A 24,465-nucleotide genomic window follows, 5' to 3' on the forward strand; every position below is an offset into this window, starting at 1 on the left:
TGGGAGTTGGAAACTGTATGTCCTGGTGAAAGAAGTCACAGGGAGAATGGGAATGGACTCTCAGGGCCAACACTTAATTATTCCCATCAGTAGAGCAAGTGAAGCTTTCAAACAGGGTGAAGCCACTTCCCTGTCCAGGCAAGAATTCCTTCTGTGCTCTAGTGAGGGGTCATCTAGCCTTTGCCATGGGCAGGGAATCACAGGAGACCTCACCCAGCATCTTGCTATAGAGACAGGGGATAAGATTTTGGAGTCAGAGAGACCTGGGTAAGAATCACACTTGTTCCATCTGGGGCATCTTGAACTGAATTCCATCCTCAAGATAAGGTCTGACAGAGACAGAGAAGAGCTCTATAAACGCAGCTCAGGGCCCCTAAAATATCACTTCTATTTGCTTGTCAGTGGCAGTTGAAATTCTATCATTAGAGATTTATTTCTCTAGCTTAATATGTTTCTTTTAAACTACACATTCTCCTGTGAGGCATAACTTATTGAGTTGTTACCAGCTGTAAGTACAAGAGTATGTATTCATTTATCAGATGCCTGGGGAAGCCAGGGTTTTAATGCTTTGGAAAGGAGGAGAGGGGCATTCTGGAGGTGGAATCATTGGCCATATTTGGGTAGGCTACTGAAGTTAGGCAACGATTGACCACAATGGCAAAGGGACCTAGAAAGCAAGTTTCACAGCTTCACTGGGGAATCAGTCCTAATCATCAGATAAAAGAAGTCACAAGAGAGATAACTCTGCTGGTGGAACTACCATATGACAATATGGGCCCTTTGGGGTACAATATGAAAGACAGGGGGCAGGACCTCTCCAGAGAGCACTGCAAAGCACAACAGAAAAGCCACTTCTACCTCCCGTGAAGGCAAAGTCAGAGAGATCAAGGTGTACCAGAAGAGAGGAGGTCTGAAACCAGAAAGCCCTTTCAGATGATACAAAATCCCCCCTTGTTGCTCACCTATGCTTTCATTCTACACCAACCCAGTCCTGAAACTGTAATTTCAAAGATGACCATGATCTCCTCACATCCAATCCCCCACAGTTCTATCTCACTCTCCAATCCTTGACTTTAGTGCCCTCTCCTTCCTTGCAACCCTTGATAAGGGAACCCCCAGGTGCTCTGGTTTTTCTACCATGTATCTGACCACTCTTGCATTCCCTGTCACTGTGCCCTAAGGCTCTGCCTCTCTCCTCTCTGTACAAACCCTCCTTGCCCCTAACAAAAGAGAGGGACCACTGCCCAGCAGTTCTCAGCAAAGCAGAAAGGAGTGGTTTAGAAGAGTCTATACTGTGCAGGGCCTAGCACATAGCTAGTACACAATAAACTGCAGGAGAAATAAAGAAACAAATGCATTAAAACACTAATCCAAGTGTGACTCAAGAGGATCATGCCATAGGAAGCCACAAAAGAAGTAGTATTTTGTTCTGTTTCTGTGGAAGCTTCACTTACTTAACATATACACCCAAACTTTGACATATGAGCACCCACCCATTCAGCATGTTTTCTCTAGAGAACAACTTAAAGAGAGTGTTGTCAACATCAGAATCCCTTTGCCTCCTCATTACTCTGGTCTTTTGCATCCAAGGAGATATGGTTCTCACAAAGGACCACGTAACCAGGAGAAAAAAAGAAAGGATCTGGGCCCTATAGATGGAGCCTGAGAGGAGAGCTCTTCTCTACCACAAAAGGACTTTTATCCCTGGGCCAGCTTCCCCAGCCTCCTGCTGCAAGTCCTCCCATATGCTCCCCGGCCCCCACTCTTGTACCATTTATCTTTTCAACAAGCTTTTTCTGTGGCCTCACATCTGTATTATATGGGCCATGATACAACATATGTAAACAATATCAGAGAACACCATCTCGACCACTGGGCTCCCTCACACTAATAGCCTTCCTTTTCCCCCCAGCAGAAGTGTCATGGAGATGAATATCATGGTCTCCTCCAACAAGCTGGGAGCTCTCTGAGGACCAAAGCCATAGTTAGGAGTCACCCCCTCTGTACTCACCACGTCCCTTCAGTGGTCCAGGGGAATACTCTGCCATACAGGCACCCTAGTTCATGCTGATGACTGATCTACGAAGAAGACCAAAAGGCCCAGGAATTCCACAGAAAGGAGGAGGAGAATACATAAGGAAAGGTGGAGGGAGAGAATATGGGAGAGGGGAAGAACTTAAGTGAATCCTCTGTGGCCTCAGTGGCTTTCTTGTATCCTGCCTCAGTCACTCTTTTCATCTTTGACCCTGGCATTGATCATTGAGATTTGCCCTTTGATCTGCTTGTCTGTCTCTGCCCATTGAGTGTGAAGCATTGCTATTTGTCAGATATTCTGAGCACCAGAACCCATTGAAGAAAGTTGTCAAGGCAACAGAACCTCTTTGGTATAAATACTGGTGGGTGATACCACTGGTGGAGTAGAGCACAGAGAGCCTCCCCTCCCCCTCTTTTAGTCAGAGCTAACTGACTTCAAAGTTGGAGTGGAAAAGAGTAGGTCTCTCCAAAGACATGCTAAATTGATATCTAATGGTGATCCAGCAGGGAGAGAGGATTTTGTAGTTCTGATTAGCTGCTCAACTCCCACTGAGCCCAGAGGTGGCAGTGAGGGGCAAAGAGAAAGCTGCAGGAGGGTGGTGGAAGTGGCATAAATTGTGGGAGATGCCTGAAACCACAGTGCTAGGATGTGGCACCCAGGACAGGCTCTGTGAACCTTGAGATACCAGCCTGCTGGGGGCCATTGGGGATCCCTGGGAATGTCCAGGGCCCTAAGCTCTGACTAGGGCTGTTCTGACCTCCCTTGTTCTCTATACTTCCTCCCAGATCCACAAAAACACATACTTTACAGAAGAGTCTTAGGATCAAGCATCCATATCCCAGTGCTGTTCAGGGAAAACCGTGCCTTTCACCCTTGCCCTCAGAGGACACTATTACATTCAGATGGCCATCTCAGCCATCTCCCTGCATCTGACCCACACCCAGAGCACCATTTTTAGCCTTTTCCCTTCTCTAGACCTCAGTAGTCCCATTTCTAAAAGGAGAGAGAGCTTTCCTCCTCTTCCTCCAGCCTCCAATATTTCTGGAAAGGGTAAAAACAACATAAAATTTGCGTGTAAGGACTCTTTGGAGAAACTCTTTTAAGAAGTAGTCAGTTCCAGCAGCCCAGCTAGTCAGGAGGTTTGCATCCTCAAGTTGGTCCCAGCTCTCACACTTGGAGAGAGAGAAGGAACAGCAAACAAGGACAAGGTGGCATTCATTCATTTCCCCTTTTCAACTACATCCTTACATCCTCTGCACAAATGCTCCGTTGCTCCCATAATGAGCTGTCCCTCATCAGAGCCCCACCCTACACCTTTGCTCACCCCATTCACGTAGCACATCTCACACTCACTCATCCTGCCAGGACCAGCAGGCTCACAGCCCTCCCAGCCACACAGCCAACTGGACTCTTTTCCCCACTCTTACGGACTTGCCACCTGCAACAATCACTTAACACTTACCTCACTCTGCATTTTCTCATTAACCAGTTTTTGGCAGCCCTACGGCATCTAGAACAGTGTTGTACACGTAAGTAAATATTTGTTTTAAAGTTTCATTTTTTAAATTCATTGTTCAGCAAAACCAGTGACTCCAGTGTCCAGGTAACAATCATGTCCCTCCAGAATAAGAAGCCAGACTCCCCATGTCCTCTGCTATATTCATCAGCATAGCCTCTTCCTCCTCTCCCAAACACACCATTCCTGCTGTAGCCTCAAACATTCTTTCCAGTTGCCAAAACTCTCACAGCTGCTCTGCCCCATCAACCCTGTTCCCTACTCATCCAGGTCTGCTCAGGGCATCGTTCCCCACCTGACACCACTCAGCCCTGTTACCATCACTAGTGCCTCCTGAACTTTCTGTAGTGCAAAAACAAGAACTTTAAAGAGCAGTGTCACCAGCTTTGTAACTAACACTCTGGTACATGCACATCCATGACCATCTTTTCCCAGGTCACACTCTGCACTAGGAATCTGTGCCCTGGATTAGGATTCTAGGATCTTCTAGCTGCCTTGAACCTCTACCCAAAATTTCTGGGCCTCTAACAGCCACTAGGTTTCCTGGCAAGAAACTGGTTATTGTTTCTCCCTGTGAGGAGACCCTAAAGACCAACAAACTCTACCCTCCTCCCAGAGGTTAAGTAGACAAGCGGGCCCACCTTACTTTACCACCCAGGCTCCCCTAGAGCCAGCCTATTTGCCACCTGGTAGGCCAGTATTCAAATCCTGATTCCAATCAATGGGGGACCGTGGCAATTTGGTAAAATTCAGTCAGCATGTAATGAACAAGTGCCTCCTCTCGTTCTAAAGGATCAGGGGCTCTATAGCAAGGTCCCCAGACCAGCAGCATCAGCATCACCTGGGAATTTGTGAGAAGTGTAAATTCTTGGGCCCACTGTAGACCTGCTGAATCAGAAACGCTGAAGGTAGGGCAAACAACTTGTATTTTAACAAATCCTCCAAATTATTCTGATGTGTGCTCAAGTTTGAGTTCCACTGACTTAGGCCCTGGGGATATTAAAAAAAAAAAAGAAAAACCCATAATCTAAACTATCAGTTCTTAGCCCTGGCTGCACATTAAAATAAACTGGGGAACTTTTAAAATAATACCAGTCTGGGCCCCATCCCAGACCAATTTCATTAGAATTTCTAGGAGTGGGGAAGTCATCATAATGCAATATACTGAGTGCAAAGACTGAACAGGGTATGCAGGCAAGTGAGAAGGGATCCTGCAGTAAGGAGATGAGGACAAGCAGCTGCACCATCTATGCCTCCATTTTCTCATCTGTAGAATGGGGAGTGTAACATTCCCTTGAAGGACTATTGAGAATTACATAAAACGATATATGGAAATGCCCAGTATATAGCAGATGCCCAGTGTTCATCACTTCCCTCCATTCTCCAGAATGGGCCCCTGGTTGACTCTGAGTTAAGCAGCTGGGCTGCTGCATTTAGAATGTCCCCTATACTGGTCCCTCATCAAGGACCCTTCCCCACCAAGAAAGAAAACTTCATGACTGTTCATAGCTTGGGGCAAGAGTTCTCTTCAGCAGCCATCTCCATAATCCCAGCATCTTGATTCGCTGTCCTTAAAAACAGGCTGGGTCCTTTGCAACCAGACTTTCCCTATAAGACAGCTCACAGTGCAGACCCCAGACCTCTAACACTCCCACACGTTTTCAAAGAACACCTATTTTTTTAAATTTTATTTTCCATAAGTTATTGGGGGTACAGGTGGTATTTGGTTACGTGTGTAAGTTCTTTAGTGGTGATTTGTGAGATCCTGGTGCACCCATCACCCAAGCAGTATACCCTGCACCATATCTGTAATTTTTTATCCCTTGCCCCCCTCCCACTCTTCCCCACAAGTTTCCAAAGTCCATTGTATCATTCTTATGCCTTTGTGTCCTCATAGCTTAGCTCCCACATATCAGTGAGAACACACGATTCTTGGTTTTCCACTCCTGAGTTACTTCACTTAGAATGATAGTCTCCAATCTCATCCAGGTCATTGCAAATGCTGTTTATTCATTCCTTTTTAGGGCTGAATAGTAGTCCATCATATGTATATACCACATTTTCTTTATCCACTCATTGATTGATGGGCATTTGGGTTGGTTCCACAATTTTGCAATTGTGAATTGTGCTGCTATAAACATGCGTGTGCAAGTATCTTTTTCAAGTAATGACTTCTTTTCCTTCGGGTAGATACCCAGTAGTGGGATTGCTGGATCAAATGGTGGTTCTACTTTTAGTTCCTTAAGGAATCTCCACACTATTTTTCACAGTGGCTGTACTAGTTTACATTCCCACCAGCAGTGTAGAAGTGTTCCCTGATCACCACATCCACGCCAATGTCTACTGTTTTTTAATTTTTTTATTAAGGCCATTGTTGCAGGAGTAAGGTGGTATTACACTATGGTTTTGATTTGCATTTCCCTGATCATTAGTGATGTTGAGCATTTTTTCATATGTTTGTCGGCCATTTGTGTATCTTCTTTTGGGAATTGTCTATTCATGTCCTTAATCCACTTTTTGATGGAATTGTTTGATTTTTTCTTACTGATTTGTCTGAGTCCGTTGTAGATTCTGGATATTAGTCCTTTGTGAAATGTATAAATTGTGAAGATTTTCTCCCACTCTGTGGGTTGTCTGTTTAATCTGCTGACTGTTCCTTTTGCCGTGCAAAACTCTTTAGTTTAATTAGGCCCCAGATATTTATCTTTGTTTTTATTGCATTTGCTTTTGGGTTTTCGACTATGAAATCCTTGCCTAAGCCAATGTCTAGAAGGGTTTTTCAAATGCTGTCTTCTAGAATTTTTACAGTTTCAGGTCTTAAGTTCTTAATCCACCTTGAGTTGATTTTTGTATAAGGTGAGAGATGAGGATCCAGTTTCATTCTTGTACATGTGGGTAGCCAATTATCCCAGCACCATTTGTTGAAAAGGGTGTCCTTTCCCTACTTTATGTTTTTGTTTGCTTTGTCAAAGATCAGTTGGTTGTAAGTATTTGGGTTTATTTCTGGGTTCTCTATTCTGTTCCCTTGTTCTATGTGCCTATTTTTATGCCAGCATCACGCTGTTTTGGTGACTATAGCCTTATAGTATAGTTTGAAATCAGGTAGTGTGATACCTCCAGATTTAATCTTTTTGCTTAGTCTTGCTTTGGCTACATGGGCTCTTTTTTTGGTTCCAAATGAATTTTAGAATTGTTTTTTCTAACTGTGTGAAGAACGATGGTGGTATTTTGATGGGGAGTGCATTGAATTTGTAGCTTGTTTTTGGCAGTATGGTCATTTTCACAATATTGATTCTACCCATCCATGAGCATGGGATGTGTTTCCATTTGTTTGTGTCATCTATGATTTCTTTCAGCAGTCAAAGAACACCTCTTTAAAGCAACTTGATAAAGGCCATTTTAGTTACACTAGGAACATATTGTCCTATTCCGGCTGCCTTGAAACTCTTTTTGCGTGTGGTTCCAGGCAAGCAGACAGGCTCAGGATGAGATCTCTGGACTCAGGCAGCCCTCCCTGATGCAGGATTTGTCAGTATCCAAACTCCTTCTCCAGGAACATGTGAACGATAGGGGACTTGGCAATAGCCCCAGATTCCTCTAGCGCCTCCCTCCCCATAAGGCACAGGAGTGGGTCTGCAATCACAGGCAGTGCCCTGGGCGGGCCCTTCGCAATGCCACAGATCCTGACCTGTGGCCTCCTGAATTGAACACAGAAATGAGGGCTGTCCTTGTTAGCTACCTCCAGGGCTCTATGCTTATTCTAGCAGACACTAAACATTTTTGGACTTCTGAAAAAAGCCTCGACTGTCGTTTGGAGTTGGACTTGGGCTGTTTTGAAAAACCAAATTAGTATCAAAAACAGTTCTGAAGTTTTAATCACCATTAAGGATATATTTTTTTAATTTTTAAATTTAAAAAATAAAAAGTAACCCCGCACCATCAGATTGATTGGCTGTTCCCAGAATGCAGATGCACAGTTGGAACACAGGCAGCATCCCTGGCACGAGCTGCCTCAAGGCCCTGCTGTGAGGAGAGTACCCCTCATTTGGAAGTGGTCAGTGATGCAGTCAGTCATGCTATCACCTACTAAGTGCCTCAGAAACCAAATTCTAGAGGACAGAGAGGAAGATGGATTTGACTTCAGAGAAAAGAGTGTAAATGCCCCAGCAGGAGGAACCAGAACAACTCCCAAAGAGACAGGGGCTGCCAGGGGAGAATTTGTGTCTTCAGAGGCCAAGGTCTGGCCTAGTCCCCTGCCTCTGACTCACAAAACTCTCATGAAAGAACTTGGAATGTGAGACAGGAGCAAAAATCCCTGCCAAAACAGCCGTAAAGGAGCTGGAAAAATGAAGGTGCCACAAAGCTTTTCCCCAATTCTCTGAGTTACAAGGCCCTGGTTTCTTCCTAGACACAACAAAGTCACCTTCTCCTGGCCTCATCATACTCCTCTTCCTTCCCCAAGTCATGCCTTATGCAAAAGAAGATCTCTGCCCAGGTTGACCAGAGGAGAGTAAGATATTTTATTCCTGGCTTTGCACATTCATTCAGCCTTAAAAAGCTCAGGCCAGGAAAGAAGTCCAGGAGTGTGTGTTGTGCGGTGCTGCAGTGCTCACTTCCCAGTGCTGGAGGCTCCCTCTCACTGAGTTTCTTCTCCTCCCATCAGTGTTCTCACCGGCTCGGGTTCCAGGCTCTGGACACTTGAAGTGATGATTGAGCTTCCCTCACAATCCTTAGGAAAATGTGGCCCCAAACTAAGCATTACTAATGCACAGCTTTGCTCATCAAGACATGTCAGGCTGGGGCTCCAACAGGGTAGAGGAGGCTGGAGGGATAGGAAAGTGGTTGTGTAATTCAGGCAGCACCCTGTCATCAGCACTAATGATGGAAAGAGATACTGGGTTGTTGAAATGATGGATAATCAATATTCCAGAATAATGGATATTGTTTGTTAGGAGACAACATGATTCTTGGCAGCTGAGTTGTCTTCTTAAAGATCTACTTGTAAAAAACAGCCACATGAAAAGAAGACTGTTCCAGATTTAAAACCGACCATATAATACACATACAGAAAAAAAGTGAGAACTGGCTATGTGGGGAAGACATGGAGGAAGTTAGAGCTCAGAGGGACCTATGACATCATTTCCCCCATTTTACAGATGAGGAACTAAGGTCCAGGGAAGCGAACAGATTGCCTTGTGTCACATAATCATTTGGTGGAAAAGCCAGAAATGGGCCTAGGTTGTCTAAACAGGGCACTGTTCACTTGGCCACAGTAGCCCAAGGGCTTCACCTGGAAAAGAACCATCATTCTAAGCATGTGATGCTGACCTCCTGGAAGTGGCTGCTTCTGTAATCACCACAATTTCCCAACACACAAGTCACCTCATGTGTTCCTACACCCTGATGTCACAGCTGCCACTGAACAGCCCTGGGCCAAGTACCATGATGATTCATAAATCACTGCCCAATTATTTAAAGTCACAGCATTGTCTTTGTCAACAGCACCTTATGTGATTCTAATCAGTAGCTGCTATCAATTTCGTCAAGTTCAAGTACAATCTTACTTCTTAGTATTTGGGTGGCCCTTTTAATTTTTTTTCAAAAACTCCTTGATAGCTTATACCTCACTTTATGTTCACCAAACCCCATGGGTCAAAGGTAGAGGAGTGATTGGAAGGTCTACTTCATGTATTTCCTTGAAGAACTGACCTGTAAGTAAACACAGTTGGTAACTAGGGCTGAAAGACCATAGCAGAGGACTCCTGAGTCACAGACCCCAGTTCTTTCCAGAGCAAGTTGGAAGCAGGAAAAATATGCTAAAATTCACAAGAAGTTTCAGGGGCAAGAACCTTAAGAATATTATCTGTTAACCTTCAGACATATAGAAGACACTGGGGTACGTGGCAAATTACTCAGCATCACACTTCAGTAATCTCTCTTCCTTTTCTTTGCTTTTTCATTAAAGCATAACTTGCACAAAGTATACAAATCATAAGGGTACAGCTGGGTGAATTTCTGCATATGTTATACACTAATGTAATCACCAGACCAAGATTTAGAACATTTACAGCTACACAGAAGGCTCCCTCATGCCCCCTTCCAGTCAAGAATAGCTATTATTCTGACCTCTATCCCATACATTAGGTTTGTTTGGTCATATAAGTGGGTGAATACAATATGTATTCTCTTATGTCTGGCTTCCTTTCGCAATCTTCTAAGATGCTTCTATGCTATTAGAGTGCCAATAGTGTGCTCTTTATCTTTTCTGTATAACATTCTGTGGCATTGATATACAATGTATTTATCCGTTCTACTGTTGTTGGAAACAACATTTTGGTTGTTTCCAGTTTGGGGCTGTTAGGAATAAAGCTGATATGAACATTCTTGTACATGTTTTTGTTTTTAGACGGAGTTCAAATCTATTGGGTATATCCAGGTGTAGAATTATGGGTTCATGGGGTATACATAATAGATATCATGGAAATTCTCTTTAAACTGCTGTATAAATATACACTCCCACCAGCAAAGTAAGTTCCAGGAACTCCATAGTCTCAACAAAACTTGATATTATTGGTAAATAGTCATTTTTAAAGTATCACTGGAAAAGACAGTACCCCATGAATGTTTCCAGATAACTGATGTTAGTCTTTAAGCAGTTTTTTAAAAAAAATCTAATAATTTTACTTCTTGGAGATAGTAAACCACCTAACCATTGCAGACTACGCTGAGATGTTCAGAGAGCTCTGAATATATATTTAACATATTCAGAGATATATTAAATATCTAGGGATTTCACTGTCTCCTCCTTCATAGGTAGATACCACTAAGGTATCAGCATCCCAGAGCACCTCCCTCTAATCTCTGTCCTGGAAAATATTAAAGACGGCCCAATCAGGAACTTTAATTTATACACTACCATAAGTCAATAAGCTCTGGTCACATGGGCTTTCCACTAGAAAGGCTATTTCTATGTCCTGAATGGTAAAAATTGCCCCCAAAATAGGTAAGTGAGTTGTTATTCATTTCACTTGCTTTTATGTGGCTTGGCAAATGTTAAGCAGTTATCAAACAACACACATTTATAAAGCACATATTCTGTTATTGAGCTAGACATTCTGGAAGTTCCTTGAAGGGGCAGGGCTCCAGAACACATCACATGGAATGTTGTAATCTGCCTTCTTTTTCTGTCTTTACCCATCCAACCCCTTTCACAGACGAAATGAGGTTAAAACAAACTTCACTAATGACCTTGGCTTTAGAGGGGAATGTAGGTCCTAAAAGAGGTTTCCTGGGGAATGAAAACAGAAGAGGGGAGAACAGCCCTGCCCATAGGGCCATGGTGATAGAGTGAACGGATGATTGAAGGCGACGTGACTATTACAACCTCTGGTCTTCTTTAGAACAGAAGACCAAGCTCTGTCTTATCCTTTATCCAACCTCCACCCATCACGAGCTTCCTTCTCCCTTGCCTCTTGGTGCTATTGTCCAGGAGATTGAAGTAGAGCATCACATCCCACACCTAACCACCAAGTGCAGTGCCTAAGACAAGACATATTCCCTGACCTTACAAAACATACCACCCTTAAAGAGTATGTCTCTAGTTGAGTGGGTAAAGTGAGAAGGGGCTCTGTTCTAAATGCAGGGTGCAAACTGGAGTACGAGTCACTATGGATAGGCATTGAGCTGATCCTTAACGCAGACAGGACTTAAGGCAGAGCAGTAAAGCAGACGTAGAGAGTGCTCTGCCCTCTAGCAGAGCAAAAGACAACAGTAGGAAGAACATGGGACCTTTGGGATCTGTGAATAGACAGCACAAGCCTATCTAAGTGGCTTTCCATGCCACCATGACGCTGGGGCACCATTCTGCTAATGCTCCTGAGTATGGCTGACCTTCCTCAAACAAAAGCTGCCTGAGCACAATGACTGTGACTTTTAGGAATTTTCTTAGGAACACCCAAATACGAGCATGCTGAATACGGCTGTACACAGTTTTGCTCGTAAGCCTCTATGCCCTCAATTTCACAATTCATAGTTTCTTCTTGGCTCTCTAGATGTCAAATGCAAATGTCTGAGAACAACTCCATGATTTTCTGGGATGGAAAGCTGCTTCTATCCCTGTGCAGAGATATAACCAAGCCAAAAGGGCAGCTAACACAGGGGAGGGGACAGGGAATAAGCACACAATGTTTAGACCAATGAGGTGACTCTGGACCACAGAACTCTTCAGGACCAGTTGAAAAGGACACAGTGAGCATCTGAGAAGGAGGCAAGTAGGAAGACCTTGGCACCATACCACAGCCACCCGCATGAAGTTCTTGGATTACAATGCTCCCCTGCAGAAAACTCACTTCTTCTCCAAATAGCTTTTGGGGCCTAAATCAAGGTTTTTCATGGCTCTGTAGTCTTATTCCACCATGAAGGACCTTCTACTTCTTGTTACTTGGTTTAAATTTTCATTCCATTTTCCTGCTTCCCTGTATTGTCAACTCAGAGGGAACATTTGCCCTCTGGATGGGGCAAAAGTATAACTGTCACCTTTGAATTGCCAACAAGTAAAATGACATAGAGCTAAGACTTCCATTCTCAGCCCAAAAGTTTATTTGACCTCAGGCTTCTGTGTTTGCTATCTCAATACTCTCTATGGAAAACCCATCTTTTTCAGGTCCAAATATCTTTTAATATACAAAAAGTAGCAAGTGGAGAGAGGGGTGAGGAATGGCCACCAGACAAACAAGCATAACATTGGTTGAAAGCATCTATGTCTCAACATCCCAGTCTTCTGGTTTCCTTTGTTCATAAACTGATCTTATTCCACTGATAAACGTGACCATAGTAATAATTAATAACGAGAAAATTAGTGTGACACATGAGTAAGTGCTTCTTGAGGGTGGGGAGCTGGCCTTAGTCATTGCTAGCACCTACCATACACCTGCCACAAATAAAAGTACTTAATAAATATTGAGGGAAGACATGATTGAAGAAAGGCAAAAACTGAGTAACTTAAAACATATTCTACACATCAAGGACATAAATTCTTAAGGGACACAAAATAATGAAGAGATTTAGCCTCTAAAACTGTGGAATAAGCATAATAAAGTAAATGAAGCATAAGAGAAATAAAAAAAATAAGGAGACATGGATCAACCAAAAAGTATAACACACTGCCAAAAAGACTGTGTGATAGTAATAACTGCTGTCTCAATTAGCTGAAGGACTTCAAGTAGAAATGAAATTGTATGGCTTTGCATTACTCTAGAGGGTTGAACTAAGATCAACACGCCTAAATTAGACAAAGTCAGATTTCAATTACACAAAATAATTTACTAACAATTAGATCTGCCCAACAATAAAATTAGCTGTCTCATGGAATCATGAGCACTTTGTCACTGAAGATATGAATCACCATCACTCAGAGATCATCTACAGGCAATTTCTGCCTCAAGTGGAAAGTTAGACTAAATGGACTCTAAGATCTCATTCATAACTAAGTTTCTACTAATCTAGAACTCTGTGGTTAAAAGTGGGTAATATCAAGTAAAGCAGACTTCCTGAAAGAGGGAAGTTTGGGATCAGATTGAGAAGGGGGTAACAGAGAATGGTAAATTAGCCTAGTTTAGGAACACAGGTACATATTGGAGTGTAGGGTCCAGAAACCTCAGTAAGGGGAGGAAGATTAGAAAAAAATCACTCTGACAGTATAATTGGTCTCAGGGACACTTTAAGGTCCAGAGATATTAGTCTCAGAAACATCTATTTAGAATAAATTGGAGCCTTCCTAAACTGGTAGGTAATCCTAACCTGAATCAAATTTAAATAGGAAAATCTTATCAGATATTTAACAAGTTGAGGCAATACGGAGAGGCAATAGAGTTGCAAATTAAAGGAAGCCAATAACAAGGCAAGTCTCGCCCACAAATCTGCAACCAATTTGAAACTTATGAAGGGTGCTCTCTGAGCTGCCTTGCCACAGAAGTACCCAGTCTGGCAGCCTGGGGCTCCTGTCATTATCGAACCAGGGGTCATTATTTTATGAATCCCATATTGTAGTTGAGCCAGATAGACAACAGCACCTTCTTTCATTTCACTTGGATAATGGCCAGATACAAGTCACTTTACTATGACTTAGAGTACTGTGCCCATCTGCTCACAATTAATGGGAATAATTGAGGGGTGGAATGTGCCAGGCACTCTTGGACAAGCCACAGAAGTGGGCTAGGGGCTTTCTTGGCCATTTGCCATGTGACAATGATTCCCTCATCTGTGAACATATGGAGTAGATGAAACTGTCACTTGGACAGCATGGTACAGCAGAGCTTGGACCATTCCATTTTCACAGGAAACTGTACATGAGTTATAGCAAGGAAACAGCCTTTACATCTTGGTTACATCATGAGAAATTCTTCCAAACTTGTGACTGTGTAAATTCTCTTAGGAGAATCTGGCCTTGTGCCCCAAATCAGAAAGAAGTTATAATTGGATGTCATCTATGTCCACCATCTTGGATTTAAAACATGGAGGCAAATCACCCTGAAGGAGAAGAGTGGCCAGGGGATGTCCTGAGACCACACACAAACCTCCATTTTCCACCTCTCAAGGTGCAGGAGTGGTGGGCAGCAGGAAGGAGCCTCAAATATTTGCTCAGACTTTGCAAAAATTTCAATGATTGAAAGAAAAAAATCTGACCAACAATGACTGAGAAAACAGTTGAGGTAATATTGGGTTACAGGTATTTCTTAACATAACATTGAGAAAAAAATAAAGGAATCCTACTGAAAAATCCTTCTGATTGATATATATCTTTTTAAGTTTGGAAAATTTCACTCATGATTAATTTTTTTTAAATAGAGAGAAAAAAACAGAATCATTAAGTTGAGGACTGGTAAAAGCAAGGAAATCTCTCCCAATTCTTGGCCAGACATTCACAAAACCATGATTCTCTCCTATTCAACATTTTGTATATCAAGGCAAACGATGAAGGCAAAATAGATGTTGCTAAAAGACAACCTAGAGTCAGAAGAGAATGTTAGTAGGTAAGCTGTCGAGATTTGGGGGTACGAGGTGGTAGAGTCACCTCCTTTTCCTCGAAACCTGCCTCAGAGTCAGGACACAAACCAAGACGCAGCCTCTAACTCATGGAACCACTCCTGCTCAAAGCAGAAACACCTAATCAGGACAGCCCACTCCTAATTAAGCAGAGCATCTGATGGCCTAACTCTGAGTCATCCAGGCTCTCAACAACGCCTCTTTACTCCTCCTAAGTATTTCCCTGCTGCTCACAGGGGAATCAAAGGCAAGGAGTAGAAGAAATTGACTCCAAGTCATTTTGCTTTTTGTGGGCCGCTGTGTTGAAAGCATTTCTAGGAAGGGGGATTATACTGTAAGTTAAAATGAGGTGTTTGCGTTTCCTCTGGACCTCCCTCAGACTCCCTCAAATGTCCAGGAATAAGGAAGAGTGGGCCTGGATGACAGTGCCTGCCTGCACTGCCAGGCACGGCACCAGAGCCCTCCACCCACCACATCACAGCTTCCTCTCATCTGCATGACTGCCAAGGTCACCAGCTCCTGGAGGCTTGCTCATTCACTACACTGTCTCTGACCTTGGGCTTCCTCCTTCCCTTCAAACTCTCCTGTCATCATGATAATCAGTATCTTTGAGTCATTTCATGTGTAGTTGTCTGTTCTCATGATTAGAAACTAACATGAAAGAACAGAGCAGGAAACTTGTAATCCAAGGTCCTAGATTCAAGGCTTGTTGCTAGGAAGTCATGGGCAAATCTCTTCATCTTTTGGAGATTCAGTTTCCTCATCTGTAAAAGGGCAATGATAATCCTTGCTTTACTGATTCAGAAGGCTATTGTGGATTCCCAATGAGATAACCCATGTGAAACCCTTTTGTAAATTGTAAATCATCCTATTTCTGTTGCTGGTACAGAGGCCATGTCTCTTCCTTATACTCCAGGTTCTGAACTAGGGTTGTGCCCCACTCTGTAGGCTCAGCAAGATTTGGTTTAAATGCACTGAATGCCTTGTCCCTACAATGTTAAACACAAACCCTCTCCCACGCATTACCATATACAGGTATACCTCAGAGGTATTGAGGGTTTGGTTCCAGACCACCACAATAAAGTGAGTCACATTAATTTTTTGTTTTCCGAGTACATATAAAGTTATGTTCACACTATGTTGTAGTCTATTAAGTGTGCAATAGCATTATGTCTAAAAAACAATATACATATTTTAATTAAAAATATTTCACTGCTAAAAAATGCTAACAGTCATCTGAATCTTTAGCAATTCATAATCTTTTTACTGGTGGAGGGGCTTACCTCAATGTGGATGGCTGCCAGAAATCAGGATAGTGGTTGCTGAAGGTGGGAGTGCCTGTGGCAATTTATTAAAAGAAGACAACAATGATATTTACCATATTGACTGACTCTTCCTTTCATTAAAGATTTCTCTACAGCATGTGATGCAGTGTGATAGCATTTTTCCCACAGTAGAAATTCTTTCAAAACTGGAGTGAATCCTCTCAAAACCAGCTGCTGCTTTATCAACTAAGTTTACAGAAATCTTTTGTCATTTCAACAATGTTCACAGCATCTTCACCAGAAGTCAATTCCATCTCAAGAAACCACTTTCTTTGCTCATCATAAGAAGCAGCTCCTCATCCATTCAATTTTCATCATGAGATTGCAATAATTCAGTCACATCTTCAAGCTCTACTTCTAATTCTAGTTTTCTTGCTATGTCTTCCACATCTGTGGTTACTTCTGCCACTGAAGCCTTGAACCCTTTAAAGTCATCCATGAGGGGTGGAATCAACTTCTTCCAAACTCCCATTAATGTTGATATTTTGACCTCCTCCCATGAACCACAAATGTTCTTAAGGCATCTACAATGATGAATCCTTCTCAGAAGGTTTTCAATTTACTTTGCCTAGATGTATCAGAGGAATCACTATCTATGGCAGCAATAGTCTTATGAAATGTACTTCTTAAATATTAAGACTCGAAAGTCAAAATCAGTCCTTGATCCATAAACTACAGAAAGGATGTTGTGTTAGCAGGCATGAAAGCAACATTTATCTCCTTGTACATCTCCATCAGAGCTCTTGGGTGACCAGGTATATTATCAATGAGCAAGTAATATTTTGAAAGGGATCTCTTTTTCTGAGCAGTAGGTCTCAACAGTGGGCTTAAAATATTCAGTAAGCCATGCTGTAAACAGATGTACTGTCATCCAGGCTTTGTTGGATTCAGGATTTGGGGGAATGGTAAATGAGCACTGGGTTCAACTTAAAGTCACCAGCTACATTAGCTCCTAACAAGGGAGTCAAGCTGTCCTTTCAAGCCAGACAGTGACTTCTCTTCTCTAGCTTCTTCCAATAGAAGGCTATTTCATCTACATTGAAAATCTGTTGTTTGGTGTAGACTTCTACATTAATTATCCTCTAGATAACTTGCTTCAGTTTTTACATCAGCACTTGCTACTTCATCTTGCATTTCTATGTTGTAAAGACTGCTTCTTCCCCTCAGTCTCATGAACCAACCTCTGCTAGCTTCAAACTTTTCTTCTGCAGCTTCCTCCCCTCTCTCAGCTTTCATAGAATTGAAGAGAATTAGTGCTTTGCTGTGGATTAGGCTTTGGTTTAAAGGAATGTTGTTGCTGACTTGATCTTCTATCCAGATTGCTAAAACTTTATATCAGCGATAAAGTTGTTTCCCCTTCTTGTCATATGTGTGTTCACTGAAATAGCACTTTTAATTTCTTTCAAGAATTTTTCCTTTGCATTCACAACTTGGCTAACAGTCTGACACAAGGCTTTCAGCCTATCTTGGCTTTTGTTTGTTTGTTTGAGATGGAGTCTTGCTTTGTTGCCCAGGCTGGAGGGCAGTGGCGCAATCTCAGCTCACTGCAACCTCCGCCTGCCATGTTCAAGCGATTCTCCTGCCTCAGCCCTTGAGTACCTTGGATTAGAGGCACGTGCCACCACGCCTGGCTAATTTTTGTATTTTTTGTAGAGATTGGGTTTCATCATGTTGGTCAGGCTGGTCTGAAACTCCTGATCTTGTGATCCACTCACCTCAGCCTCCCAAAGTGCTGGGATTACAGGCATGAGCCACTGCGCCCAGCTGCTATCTTGGCTTTTAACATGCCTTCCTCACTAAGCTTCATCATTTCTAGCTTTTGATTTACCGTGAGGGATGTATGACTCTTCCTTTCACTTGAACACTTAGAGGCCACCATAGGATTATCAATTGGCCTAATTTCAATATTATTGCATCTCAGGAAATAAAGAGGCCTGAGAAGAGAGGGAAAGATGAGAAAACAGCTGGTAGGTGGAGCAGTTAGAACACACACAATTATTAAGTTTGCAGTTTTATATGGGCATGGTTTGTGGTGCCCCCAATCATAATAGTAACATCAAAGATCACTGATCACAGATAACCATAATAGATATAATAATAACGAAACAGTTTGAAATACTGTGAAAATTACCAAAATGTGACATAGAGACACAAAGTGAGCACATGCTGTTGGATAAACAGTGTTGATAGACTTGCTCAATGCAGGGTTGCTACAAAACTTCAATTTTCAAAAACATGCAATATCTGTGAAGTGCAATAAAGTAAAGTGCAATAAAGTGAGGAATGCCTATACACTCAGAAGTCAAGCTTTCATGCATATCATTATAAAAATGCCCATCAAGAAGGCTCCTGCAGCCTGGCTTTGTGCACCCCTACATATGAGACAGGAGAGCAGATCAGGACCTCAGAATCTAATGAAGGACACAATCACAGCAGCAGAGTGGTATTGAGCCTCCACCAGCACCGCAGACTGCACTGGTATATTCAGTTCCACTGCCCAGAAAGCAACTATCTTCCATGACAGCCAGGAATTTTTTCTCTTTCTCTTTAGCACCACCACCTGCAGAACTTCCATCACAACCACCGCAGCCAAACTCCCTGGCACTATTCATCTCACCATTTGGCAAGTGCAAAGCCCAAAATTCTCTCACTGGGACTTGTTTCTAGAGTCATAACTAAAATCTCTGATTGCCCAACAGAGAGCACCTGGGAGACTAAAAGGAGAAGCATGCTATGTGACATCTGAAGCCACTAATTGACCATCTTCCCTGAAGCAATGTGCTGACAGTATCCTGTCTTTTTTTCTGAGTGTCTGCTAACAGGTCTGCCTGTGATTAGGAGGAGCACTTATACGGCTAAGTCACTCTGCACCTTCAACAGCTGACACCTATAAGCAGCTCCTTTGTTTTACAGCAAAGCAAATTCAATAATTAATGGCCCTATGGAGAATTCCAATCCACAGCCTCTTTCAACAGGGCTCCAAAAGCATCCCCAAACCGTAAAATTGTTTCTTCAAGTAGAAATAAATCACCACTTCTTGCACTTTATCATACAACCAGGTGCCATGGGCCCCAGAGTCAACCCTTCCCTAATGGTCTGATAAAGGAGATAAGAAATAGCTGAGTGCTCATGGGTGACTTGTGCAATATTTTACAAATATGAGAGAGAAATAAATAACACAGTGCTATAGACATGGCAATGATATCCTCTGAAAAACTTAAAATGCCCTCTCCACTGCCACCCAATTTCTGTCATGTTTTAAATATCTAACTGAAGCTTGACTTCCTCCATGAGGTAGCTTTTCTCTGATTACTCCAGCCTAGAAAAATTTATTCATTCAATATTTCTTTATTGACCATCTACTGCATACCAGACACTGTGCTAGATTCTGGAGATAGAAAATATAAACAATCAAAACCTCTATCTGGTGGCTACATTCTCTAGTCTACTAATAGAAGTACTGTTTATACTCCTGCATCTTTCACAGATAGCATTTCCTGGAACTCACATTACTCTTCATTTTACAAAATAATTATTAACATATCTTTTTAAGTAGCCATTTCTGATTTCTTTTTTTTTTTTTTTTTTTTTTTGAGATGGAGTCTCACTCTGTTGCCCAGGCTGGAGTGCAGTGGTATGATCTTGGCTCACTGCAACCTCTGCCTCTCGGGTTCAAGCAATTCTCATGCCTCAGCTTCCCAAGCAGCTGGGACTGCAGGGTGCGCCACCAGGCCCAGCTAATTTTTGTATTTTTTTTAGTAGAGATGGGGTTTCACCGTGTTGGCCAGGCTGGTCTCAAACTCCTGACCTCAAGTGATCTGCCTGCCTTGGCCTCCCAAAGTGCTGGGATTACAGGAGCATTTCTGAATTCTTTTATATTTTGCTAAGAGAAGGTGCTGCGTAAATACACATTGAATGAATAGTTAGCTAATTATGTGAAAATATATATATATGTGTATATATATATATATATATATATATATATATATATATACACATATATATTTAGTTTTCCTACCTGGATTGTAAGTTTCTTGAAAAGTAGGGATTCTTCTGTTCACATTTCTGTATCTTCTAGAGCATCAGCACAGTTCTAGGCACATGGCTCATTCTCAGTACATACTTAGTTAAATTCAGTAATTCTGCTAGAAATGGGAGTTCCTATTCTACATTTATACTATTAATCGCACTCTAGATTTAGAAAATGGGAAGTCTAAGGCAAAGGAAAACAATATGGTCAGTTCTAAGTGACAGTCCCCTCAGCATGCTAGCTAAGCTTTCTCTCTGATCAAAGCACTGTGTTTCTGAGACAGGAATAAAGTCATATTTCATCTGTGGGGATTTACCTAAACCACCTGTGGATTGCAAGAAGAAAACCAGAATGGAATCAGAGCAGCAAGGCTGACTTTGGACAGCAAGACTACCCATAGAAACATCCATCATGTGACCCACACTGGATCTGCCTGCCAAAGGACCATGAACCCAGGAGTCAGAGCCACCTGCCCTGTCGGGGAACGGCTACAGCCCAAACCAGTCCAGGAAGGCCTGGGTATCCTCATCACCCCATGTACCCACACTGCTGTCTTTTGTTTCAGCCTCTTGAAATCTGTCTCCTAGAATAGCCAATTTTGCTCTGAGAAGCCACAACTAAGAAAGTCAGTGAACTGGGGCTGACCTCTGTGGGGAGATGGCTCAATATCCTCTACTACCTTAGGTGAGATTAGGTGGATTGATGTTGTTCTCCCAATCCCCAAGGTGTGAGCACACCATTAGCATTGGTAAAGCATACTCAAGCAGCAGCCCAGGAATGGCATCAGGACATCCGTGTATCACCCCCAAAGGCATTAACCCGAATCAGAGCATTCTAAGTTCTAGACACACTTGAAAGCTGTCTCAGGGTTTGCCATCTGAAAATTCAGAGAACTTACCCTGAAGCCATCCTCCCTACTCCTCAAATTAGAAAGTGCCCCAGGACCTTCAAAATCAACCTTAAATAACCAAAAATTAGACACCATTTTCTATTCCAGACACAATGCTAGGCCATGCTTCAGTCCTACCCGATCTGAATGATCTGATCCCTGCTCATGTTGGGACAGCCTGGAAGTAGTCCTGCCTCCTCCCCCATCCTTTCGATCTGAGACAGATCCTGAGGAAGCTGCTCTTGGAAGCCAGCAATGGCATTTAGTCATGCAAAGCAATGAGCTGACTTCATTTTCCTCAATAAATATTTCACTGAGATTCAGAGAAATAACAGAAATCTTATTCATGAGATTTATGTTTGTCTTAATGATTCACAGCATAATTTGTTGCAAATTAAATATTTATTTTAATATCTTCTTGGGTCTGAAAACTTCTGTCCCTTTATCAGTGAGTCTTTGTACCATCAGTCCCCTCACAGATGTGAAGACATTGGGAACAGTCTAATTCTTCTCTGAAGTGGGAGTTTTTCCTTTCCAGCTCCCTCTTAATGAGGAGCCTGCACCACATCTGTGCAATAGTTGCACTGTCTCTGACACATCTCCCAGGGCCCTGTCAGTCAGCTTCCACTCCCTGCTGCCTCTCGCCTTGCAGGTCTCAAATCTATACACATTCGTAAAAGGCTTACCTGCTCAGCTACCTCTCCCACCTCTCCCAGCCACAGAATCCCAGAGACACTCTCTGTAAAACAAGGTGGGGGTTGAGAGAAGGAAGAAGGCTGGGCTCTCATTACAGTATGATGAAAACGAGACCGGAGTTGGAACAAAGAGCTCTGAGTTCAATGTCACTACTCCATGGACATACAGTCTTATGATAGTCACTTATCTGGCCACGTCCTACTTGTAAAATGGGGATACATATACTGCTGAAAGACTCAAGTGAGATAGATGGTGGACATGCTTTATAAACTGTAAAGAATGACAACCACCTGCCAGAGTTGTGACAATTAAATGAGAAGATGGATTTCCAGTGTTTGGAACAAATCTGGTATATAATAAATGTTCAAGTAAGACATCATTATAAAAATATGAGAAATTAAATATGTTTACTTTTTTTAGAGTGCAATGACTATTTGGGCCTCACTGCCTGGCATTTACATGTGGCCTAAGGGAACATGTCCCATGACTCGCATAGAGAGATGCACAGAAGTCTTAGGAATCTCCAGAGCCCATGTGAGGGACAGAGGGCTTCTGTGGATGCATGGAAGTGTCTCCTGCAACTCCACAGAATGCTTCTGGGGGCTGGAAAGTTGTACTTTTTAAATGTTCACATGTATATCTTTGCAGTCTCCTGCAGAAACCCTCTCTCCCACAGAGATGGCATAATCCTAACTCAGTTGCTAAAACTTCCCTAGATCCTAAGAAAAGCATTCCCTGTTTACTTCACAGAGAGTATAGTCTAAGCCACACCCCCCCTCGGCCCCAAGAACAGCCCCCTCCAAGTGGCAGCCAGAGCCATCTGCCATCTGTAGTCCCTCTGTCCTGTCCCCCAGCTGTGAGTCCCACCACATAGTCTCCCTGAAATATGGCCCAGGCACAGATGGAAGTGTCTCCTGCCTCTCCACGGAATGTTTCTGGGGGCTGGAAAGTCTGACAGTCGCCCTGAGGGAAGGCACTCTCCTCTGCCTACCTCCATGCCAGGCCTCAGGGAGGTTTCCTGGATGATCCCTAAGAGGAGGCAAGATGGGTCTGGGAGGAGGGAATGAGTAGATTCCGAAGACAGCTTAAAACCCAAAGAGATTTTACGTTCAACATTAATTAAATGTCATTTCTAAAATTTTTAAATCCCTGGCACTGTGAGAAAGATTTACAATGCTAAAGCAAAAAGGGCTTCTGAAAAGTAATTATAAAGGCTTATAAGTTAATAATGGCTTTGTACCTTGTACTACTAGAGCTAATTCCATTATCTGAGAAACTAAAAACTAATGTTCAGTAACTTGGTGAATGCCTCAATCCGAAGCTTCTGAAAGAACGGTGCCAACAGCCTTCTTGGCCACCACATCATGTTAAGTAATTCTCTCCTCCAGGAAGCCATCCCAGAATATCTCTCACCAAGTCTGAGTCATCCATTCACTCTAAACACCACCCACCCCACTCCCCCGACACACACACTGCCTTAATGTTCCTCTACTTCTTCCGGAAGAATCTTAAATTAACACAAGAGTGCATTATTTTAGCACCTATAAAAGGATCAGCTGAGTGATATTAGCCAAAAGGAATGAATGAACTGTTTAACGTGTCAAAGCACTACAAGGGTCAGAGAGGTTCTGAGCAGGAGGCACTTTTGTAGCATCTTTCAAATCACACCAATTCTGTCTTCTCCAGAGACGACCCTTAATAAATATTTTAGTTATTTAAATATAAAATAATTTGCTGATTCTCCCCACCCCCAGTATGTTCAAGGGAAAAAAAAAACAAACACGGTTTTTCTTTTCCATAAAAGAAATTCCTAGTATAGACCCCCAGCTCAGGGCAGCAGGTCAACAAAATACACTTGACCACACACCAGCCAGTGCCCCCTTCTCTCCCTCTGAGCTGATGCAGATCAGAAGGAAGCCTGCAAGGTCTGAAATCTGACCTTCCATCTGCCACTTGATCTTCCATCTGCCACTTCCCCAATTCAAAAGGGGCTAGGGGCTGGAGGACAGAGCAAGAAAGATCTCCAGGGATCCACTTGGTGGTGAGCAGATGTTAATTTGGACTCCAAATGGGATAGAGGTAACTCTGCTTCAAAGCAAGAGGCCTAAGGTCACACCCAAAGACACTTTGGTGGACAAAGGAGATTCCAAGATGTTACTGAACAGTCCAACATCTGACTCTGCCTCCAGGAATCTACAGTATAGGTACAGTAGTCTCTCCTTATCCATGGTTTTATTTTCCACAGTTTCAATTACCTGTGATGCAGTACAATAAGATATTTTGAGAAAGAGCGATACCACAGTCACATAACTTCAATTATATTGTTATAATTGTCCTATTTATTATTAGTTATTGCTGTTAATCTCTTACTGTTCCTAATTTATAAATTACACTTTATTGTAGGTATGAACATACAGGGAAAAAACATAGTATATTTAGGATTCAGTACTATCTGTGGTTTCAGGCATCCACTGGGGATCTTGGAACCTATCTCCCTCAGATAAGAGGGAACTACTATATATTCTCATCATCATTTCCGGATAAAAGAGAGGAAAGGACACGAGACTTAAGAAAAGCTAGGTTAGAACCTAATTATGCATACCATTATCCAAGCTGAATGACTCTGTCAAGTCACTTATTTCAGCCTCAGTTTCCTGATCTGTAAAATGGGATCTATACTATTTTGAAGGTTGAGATAAGCACTTAGGACAGTTCCTGGCACATAGGAAGTACTTAATCAATATCAAAAAAAAAAAGTACTTAGTGATAATACAACCATTATCAACAGGCCACATTCTCCAAGTTCTTTTTCCAGTACAAGGACTAGATTTTTATTATCTGTCTATGCTATTTTTGCTGGCCCTTGCATGACTAATAAAATGCTACTAAAAGACTACCAGCTGGAACAGAAGATGTAGTCTCTAGCCATGA

The 24,465-nt window shown here is 42.5% G+C and overlaps 1 protein-coding gene across 20 annotated transcripts in view; it reads right to left on the reverse strand.

The window, feature by feature from the left end:
- Positions 1 to 24,465, reverse strand: part of KALRN (kalirin RhoGEF kinase) — a 687,608-nt gene that overhangs the window by 578,034 nt on the left and 85,109 nt on the right. The window contains exon 1 of one of the 20 annotated variants that reach the window (XM_054551363.2): positions 15,973 to 19,483. The exons of 18 other annotated variants lie outside the window; for them this stretch is intronic. In XM_054551363.2, coding sequence (XP_054407338.2) covers positions 15,973 to 15,997 — 25 coding nt within the window. In that variant the 5' untranslated portion in view covers positions 15,998 to 19,483. Of the gene's footprint in view, positions 1 to 15,877; positions 15,945 to 15,972; positions 19,484 to 24,465 lie in introns of those variants that run through there. One more of the 20 variants, XM_054551367.2, reaches the window with a different exon arrangement.

Source organism: Pongo abelii, chromosome 2 (assembly GCF_028885655.2).
Source record: "Pongo abelii isolate AG06213 chromosome 2, NHGRI_mPonAbe1-v2.0_pri, whole genome shotgun sequence".
Taxonomy (NCBI): Eukaryota; Metazoa; Chordata; class Mammalia; order Primates; family Hominidae; genus Pongo; species Pongo abelii.